This window comes from Poecilia formosa, unplaced genomic scaffold (assembly GCF_000485575.1).
Source record: "Poecilia formosa unplaced genomic scaffold, Poecilia_formosa-5.1.2 Scaffold882, whole genome shotgun sequence".
Taxonomy (NCBI): domain Eukaryota; kingdom Metazoa; phylum Chordata; class Actinopteri; order Cyprinodontiformes; family Poeciliidae; genus Poecilia; species Poecilia formosa.
This window is the reverse complement of record NW_006800821.1, coordinates 35031-42779: the sequence shown is the minus strand read 5'-3', so window position 1 is coordinate 42779 and position 7749 is coordinate 35031. Positions and strand designations below refer to the sequence as shown.

At 45.6% G+C, this 7749-nt stretch overlaps 1 protein-coding gene across 1 annotated transcript in view; it reads right to left on the bottom strand.

The window, feature by feature from the left end:
- Positions 1 to 3629: 3629 nt before the first annotated feature.
- cacna1fb (calcium channel, voltage-dependent, L type, alpha 1F subunit) overlaps positions 3630 to 7749 on the bottom strand; it is a 22382-nt gene continuing 18262 nt past the window's right edge. The window contains exons 40-49 of the mRNA XM_007543703.1: positions 7076 to 7207; positions 6949 to 7003; positions 6298 to 6496; positions 5874 to 5981; positions 4753 to 4889; positions 4562 to 4674; positions 4315 to 4492; positions 4184 to 4231; positions 4010 to 4110; positions 3630 to 3923 (exon numbers count right to left, since the gene is read on the bottom strand). Coding sequence (XP_007543765.1) covers positions 3630 to 3923; positions 4010 to 4110; positions 4184 to 4231; positions 4315 to 4492; positions 4562 to 4674; positions 4753 to 4889; positions 5874 to 5981; positions 6298 to 6496; positions 6949 to 7003; positions 7076 to 7207 — 1365 coding nt within the window. The remainder of the gene's footprint in view (positions 3924 to 4009; positions 4111 to 4183; positions 4232 to 4314; positions 4493 to 4561; positions 4675 to 4752; positions 4890 to 5873; positions 5982 to 6297; positions 6497 to 6948; positions 7004 to 7075; positions 7208 to 7749) is intronic.

Here is a 7749-nt window from a genome sequence, read left to right as displayed (position 1 = left end):
ATCAGCATAAAAAACACCACAAGTAGAAAAACGAGCCGGACCTGCAGCGAGAGAGACTGAATGATCTCAGTTCATCTGAGGCAGGAGACCCAGCGCCACAAACCGCTGACATCATCATCAGCTCACAGATACTCCGTCCTCATCACCTGATGATGTCATAGCTCTGGAGGTCGATGGCGCCCGGTGGAGGAAAACTCAACTCCTTTCAAATGAATCACCAAATAAAATCTAAATGTGTCCAGATTTGGTCGGATAAACTGGAGATAGAAAAAATTCTGTCTTTTTATTAGCTATGAAATCAGCCAATATTAAGCTAAAAATAAGTTTAATATTTTTTATTAGTGTGTTACTTTCCTTCATCTGTAAAACAAAAAGAGGCTGTTTTTTCCCCAACTTGAATAAATAATAAAAAACCTTTTTATTCTGAATCTGTCCTCCTGCCTTAAGTCCAGAAATCCGATCCGACCAGAACCAGAACATATTAGTTTAATAGACTCGGTTCTAACGTTCAGATTATCGGTGCAAACAAGTTAAATTCTGGTTTATTTACATCTAGAAAAGTCTCAAACAGTGAATCTCCATGGTAACGGGTCTAACGAGGTCGGAGCCTCTGACCCTCGTTGGCTCGTTGCATCTCTCCTCTCAGTGTTGATAACTTTAGTGTCAGCAGCCTGTTTGGACCGTCATATCCATCAGAACCATCATCAGAACCGGGTCACCGGAAGCTGACCCCGACCAGGTTACAGTTCTGATCCATTTACCGTTTTCCCACAATCACATTTTAACTTCCTTCNCAATGTTCTGCTAGCGCATATAGTGAAGTAACAAAGGCATCCACGGTTTCATGCTCCTCTTGTTTGCGCATGTTAAACCTGGCTCGCTCATAAATGACATTTTTCTTAACAACGAAGAAGGCTTGGAAACCATCACGAACTCCTTGATACGTGTTTCTGTCAGCGTCTGGTAACGCTAATCCCCGCAGAACATCATCCGCTTCGTCTCCCATGCAATAAATGAGCGTGTTAACTTGATTCTCCTCAGAACTAGCGTTCAAGTTACTTGCCAGATGAAACCGTTCGAATCGTCGTATCCACTTGGCCCACTCCTGTGGCTTTGTGAAGTCGAAAGATTCTGGCGGCTGGATGCTGAACGTTGCAGACGGACCAACGGAACCAACTCTCTGTACGTCGTCCTCATCCATGTCTCCAGTAGCCGAATGAAGTTGCAGCCTCACGATGATTTACAGCACTCCTGACACCATGTCGTGTCATCACAGGTGGCCATTTGTAGTTTTTAACCATGCGTAACATTAACACCACAAGTTATAGATCTAGAGGTTTAGATCTAGAGTTACAGATCTAGAGTTACAGATCTAGTTATACATATAGAGTTACAGATCTATAGTTATAGATCTAGAGTTACAGATCTAGTTATAGATCTAGAGTTATAGATCTAGAGTTACAGATCTAGTTATAGATCTAGAGTTATAGATCTAGTTATATATCTAGAGTTATAGATCTAGAGTTATAGATCTAGTTATAGATCTAGAGTTACAGATCTAGAGTTATAGATCTAGTTATACATGTAGTGTTATAGATCTAGAGTTACAGATCTAGTTATAGATCTAGAGTTATAGATCTAGTTATATATCTAGAGTTATAGCTCTAGAGTTATAGATCTAGTTATAGATCTAGAGTTATAGATCTAGTTATATATCTAGCGCTATAGATCTAGTTATAGATCTATAGTTACAGATCTAGAGTTATACATATAGAGTTATAGATCTAGAGTTACAGATCCAGAGTTATACATCTAGAGTTACAGATCTAGAGTTACAGATCCAGAGTTATACATCTAGAGTTACAGATCTAGAGTTATACATATAGAGTTATAATCTATAGTTACAGATCTAGAGTTACAGATCTAGAGTTATACATATAGAGTTATAGATCAACAGTTACAGATCTAGAGTTATAGATCTAGTTATATATCTAGTTATAGATCTGGAGTTACAGATCTAGAGTTATAGATCTAGTTATATATCTAGTTATAGATCTGGAGTTACAGATCTAGAGTTATACATATAGAGTTATAGATCTATAGTTACAGATCTAGAGTTATACATATAGAGTTATAGATCAACAGTTACAGATCTAGAGTTATAGATCTAGTTATATATCTAGTTATAGATCAACAGTTACATATCTAGAGTTATAGATAAGCTTGAGCACCTCACTAAACGACCACAGTGTCTGAGGACCCTGGCTGTCCGTCTGCAGCTCGGGGCCCCACAAGGAGCCGTCCTTGCCCCCTTCCTCTTCACCCTCCACACTGCTGACTTCCAGTACAGCTCTGCCAGCTGTCACCTGCAGAAGCTCTCTGCTGTCGTCGGCCTCATCAAGGATGGAGATGCTGGGGAGAACAGAACCGACTCAGAGCTCTGTGGAATGGTGCCAGAGGAACTGTCTGCAGATCAACACAGCAAAAACAAAAGAACTTGTGGTGGACTTCCCCAGGTCCAAACACTCTCCTCTGAGCCAGTGAACATTCAGGGAACAGACATTGAGATCGTGAGGTCCTACAGGTACCTGGGTGTTCACCTTAACAACAAGCTGGACTGGACTGACCACACAGCTGCCCTCTACAAGAAAGCACTGAGCAGACTGCATCTCCTGGGGAGACTCAGGTCCTTCGGTGTGCGGGGGGCTCTTCTCAGGACCTTTTTGATGCTGTGGTGGCATCAGCCATCTTCTACGGAGTGGACTGTTGGGGCAGCAGCATCTCCACTGCTGACAGGAAGAGACTGAACAAGATCCTCAGGAAATCCATCTCTGTCCTGGGGTGTCCTGTTGACCCAGAGGTGGCCGACAGGAGGACTAGGCTGGAGTACCCGCCCCCCCATGCCCCCCTCTCTGACAGCACTGAGCAGCTCCTTCAGTGTCCGGCTGCGGCTCCCTAAGTGTGTGAAGCAAAGATACTGCAGGTGTTTCCTTCTGGCCGCCTCAGACTGTCCAACACCTGCTGCTCTCAGTAGGTCACTGCTCTCTACTAATGAACCTGTTTGTTTTACTCACTTATCAATGGTAAAGTGCTCAACTGTGTGCAATATCAAAATTCACCATGTATAACATAACTTGCCTATCTGTCACTATGTGCAATATGACTTACATTAGTATTTCATTTATTATTTACTTTAATCTATGTGTAACATCACCTATCTACCTACCTTAACATATACACCTGGAATTTACTTATGTTTTATATTTCATACTATATTGTTTCAGTATTTCTATATTCACTTGTATTTTTTGTATATATAGATTTTTTATATTTTTATAGTTGTGCTCTGTCCTCTGTACTGCTGTAACAATGCAAATTTCCCCACTGCGGGATTAATAAAGGAATAACTGATCTAGTTATAGATCTAGCATTATATATCTAGAGTTATAGATGTGGAATCAATGCACAGCTTCAGTTATTACAACTAAAACCAGCAAACAGGCTGAAATCTGTAAGCAGTGATGACCTCTAACCTCTGACCAGAACCTTCAGAGCCACATAAAGACAGTCACAAAGTCGGCCTTCTGTGACCTGAAGAATCTCCAGGATCAGAGGACTGATGTCTCAGATCAGAGAAACTCATCCAGGCGTTTATCTTCAGTCTCATTGTTTCCTGCAGCAGCGTCTTCACANAGCTCCTCCTCCTCGCGGCTCGTCCTGATTGGCTCCTCGTCGCTGTAGAGCGCCGCCGGGTCGTCGCCGATGGTGTTCAGGAAGTCGTGGCTCCCGGAGCTCAGCAGGTCGCTGGCCGCCGACTCCATCTCGTCCACCGTCATGTGACACGCGTCTGCGATCTCTCGCTTGGCGAACGCGACGAACTTGGGGTCCCGGGCGTAGAGGCCGAGTCCCTCCGAGATCAGAACCTGGAGACAGAACAGAGCGGAACCCGTCATCTCCACGGAAACGCTCAGGAACAGGAAGTGAAAAGTGATCAGTGGCGCTCGCTCACCGCCTCCACCAGACTGTCGGCCGATCCCCGCTTCTCCGCGAACGGAGCGCCGAGCTGCGAGGGAACCCTGAGGGTGGTGTAGGCCCGGTACGGGGGCGGAGCTACAAGACAGTCACATGACCCGATCAGCTGATGACCAGTGTGAGGAAGACTGTGTCTGTTTCTTCATTTCACCTGAGCTCCCGGCTGATCCACCGAACCAGGGCGGTCCATCTGCTGTTCCTGTCACAGGAAGGAGCATTAGCCAGACCCTTCACATTAAAAGCCATCGGCTAGGCTTTTATTTTGAAGCCCTGCTTCCTCACCTCTTGCTGCCCCTCCGTTCTTGCCCTCGCCCCCCCAGGGCGGGCTGCCCTCCTCCTCCACCAGGATGAGCGGTGCGTAGAGGAGCCGCCCGCGGCGGGGGCATGGCTTGGCCCAGGACGCTGAGGACACGACGGCGGAGCGGGTGGAGGAACGGCGGGAGTCGTAGCTGCTGAAAGCCTGGCAAGGAGAGGGGCGGTTACCTGGGGAACAGGTGGATGTGTGTCTGGAGCGGTTGTATGGGGTCACCTGAGGTCGTGCGCGGCGCGGCGGTGATGTCGGGTGGTACGTTCCGGGAATCGGCAGGTCGTCGCTGCTGCCCTGCCGCCTCAGACACTGGATGTTGAAGGACGGTTTCCGGCCTGGTGAGCGAAACAAATGCACCGCTCAGCCGGCTGTGATGTCACACCCGTGATGTCAGCTGTGAGTCATTCTGTCACCTGTGGGTGTGGCAGGAAGTAGGCGTCTGCGAGTCGTCCTCCTGCCCTCGCTGTAACTGTCGCCATAGCTACCGTTGCTGTAGGGGGCGTGGCCATCGCGGTGGTCTCTGTACAGCGACAAGTCGTCAGGGTAATGCCTGAGAACACAGTCAGGTGATAAATAATCCATCCTATCAGCTGCCAGCGTTCCCCTGCAGGGTGAAGGCGGGACATGGACCAGTCAAGCTCCGCCCACACACCTGATGACAGCAGCAGGCGCTCCACTAATCTGCTAATGCGCTGGAAGCAGAGCTAATTCTCTGCTTGTTACTTTTGCTAATGTTGAACACATTTAGCGCACTTAGCTTGCCTTAAAATAATTTTTCCAAAGCGCTAATTTACTTGGCTGTTCTGTAAACTTTTAGTCAAATTTAGTTAGCTTGTTAGCGTTCCACAAATATGTTGATAATGCATTTAGCACTAGCTGCTGCTATTATAGGCATTAGCATTAGCCTCCCCTAAATATCATGTCTGTGCTGACTCATCATTATGTTTTGTTTAGTTTTCATTGTAAGTGAAACTGTAGAGCCTTGCTGACACCTAGTGGACATTGTTCAGTATTTCATTTGGTCAGTCAAGCAGAACTCGTCCGGCTGTACGCTTGGTGTCATCGACTGTCCTTCAGACACGTTTGTCCCTTGGACATTATTTGTCTGTAAGTTCATTTTATTAATTATTATTCCAGTATTGTGTAATATTTTATTAGACATATTTCTATGTTCTCCAACCAAAATGCAAAGCTACATCATTAGCTAGTTGGTAGTAATTGGGAGCCATCCGTTTGCTGTAGTCTCGTTGTTTTCTGTATTGTGTCTGATATTTGTGCTTTGTTACAGTTTTACAAAACAAACCAGAAAAGAGTTGCAAAATAAAACAAAACTATCAAGGACTGGATTATTTTAAACTCAGGCGTTAGCTAGCTGTTTAGCTTTGTAAGAGCAACACATCGTGAGGGCAGCATAGTTTCACTTTAGCACTAGCTTCTGCTTCATACCATGTTGGAAGCACTTTAGCTTCAGGGTTAGCACAGCTAACCTGCATGTTAGGAAACGTACTGGAAGCACTTCCTGTGTGTTGCCTACCTGTCTCTGGAGGTGATGCTCTCGTTGTCCTCCTCTCGGCTGTAGTAACCCTGCTCTCCGTAGACATCCACATCTCCGTTCCTCCAGGATCTGTCTCTGGAGTCTCTCCTGCAGACCAACAGAAAATCAGATTTCAGACCCTGAAAATCTAAAATATTTTAAGTTTTACTTTTACAAGGTGTAAAGAGGAGCAAATGAGGGAGCTTAGCTAACAGCTGATGATGTCATCAGGACATATTACTGTGGAATATTGTCTTTGCTGCCTAAGTGCTAAGCAGTTAGCATGTTAGCATGAAACTGTCCAGCAGCAGTCTTCAGTCAGAGGCGTTGCAAGACTGACTGCAACTGGAGATCCTTCCTTGGACTCTGGAGATACTTGGGTGGCCTCAGTTAATTTCTCTGTGGGGTAAATGAAACGACACACCGTCCATACTTGTAGTACGACGGTCTCTTGTGGGCGGAGTCTGTCAGGCTGTTCTTCACAGACGCCCGGCGAAGATGACTCACTGATGACCTCACGCTGTCTCCACGACGAAGATGCTCATCATGTTCGTTTCCATTTGCCATCTTGCTGAGCGACCCGACTCGGTGGATGAGACCGCCGTTTGAGACGCCGCCATCGCCTGCAGAGAGAAGCCCCGCCCACCGTCAGCGGCGTCAGTTTGAGCAGTTGAGGTTGAAACAATGCTGATGGGTTGCTCTACTGCCCCCTGCTGTTCATGCTCAGACTGAAGCTGATAGCAAGTATTTGATCATTTTCTTTTTTGAGGTTAAAGGTCATTGTTGGTCTGATTTTAAGAATCTGAGGTTTGATAAGTGAGGATGATGATGGAAGGAGCGAAGGAAGGTTCAGCTCGATGTTTATGATAAAAACCATCTCAGATTAAGAGACTCCCAGACAAATTCAGCATAAAGATTTGTTTTTTTTGTTTGCTTTGTTTCTATATTTATGGAACAGATGTGTGGATTCGAACATATTGGTAGCGGGTTTATTTCGCTGAAAATTGAATGAAAATATTCAACTAAAAACAGTCTCAGAAACATTTCCACGACATGGAGCAATGCTGCATTTTACCAGTAGGTGTCAGTATGGAGCCTCGTCGAGTCTCTGGTCCAAATCCGTTTTCGGCCTGCAGGCAGAGAACAGAAAGTTTGAGGCGGCTGGTCAGACTGCCGGCGGTGAGCTGTGGGCGGGTCGGCACCTTGTAGGCAGCGTTCTTCTCCAGATCTTCGCCGTCCATCAGCGCCTCCTCCTCATCCTCCAGGTCTTCATTCAGAGCCAGACGCATCTCTGGACCCAGATCCTGCAGCGTCTTCAGACCCGCCTTACACAGCTGCAGCAAACACAAAGAAATCACTTTCTGCCTCAGGTGGTGAGACGTCTCTGAGTGGTGGGAAACAGTTTCAGCATCAGAACATGACAGAACTGAAGAGGACGTAACGAGACGATAAACATAAAATGTTTCAGCTTTTTTCTACAGATGCTGTTTTTCCTACTTAAGGGGCCTCATGCACATAAGAGTTTGCAGTTTTCACACTAAAACGTGGCGTAGGACAAATTTAGAAAAGTGCAGCGCAAATAAAAATCTGGATGTATGAAGATGTGCTGAGCTCAGAGCTGCTGGCCTTTCCTTATAAATCCCAATTTACAGGAACCTGAGCAGCTGCTGCTGCGCCTGTCGCCTCCATAAATACATCTTAGTGTAAATTAGTATAAATACCTGGAAGTCTGCCGCCATGTGAAGCAGTAACCATGGCAACGGCCTTGTTTGTAGCAGTATGAGTATTTATAAAAATATATTTTATTTAAAATGTGCTTTCAGGGCACATAAGGTCACCTCACAAAAATAAAAATAATCCAAAATAAAGAGTAAAG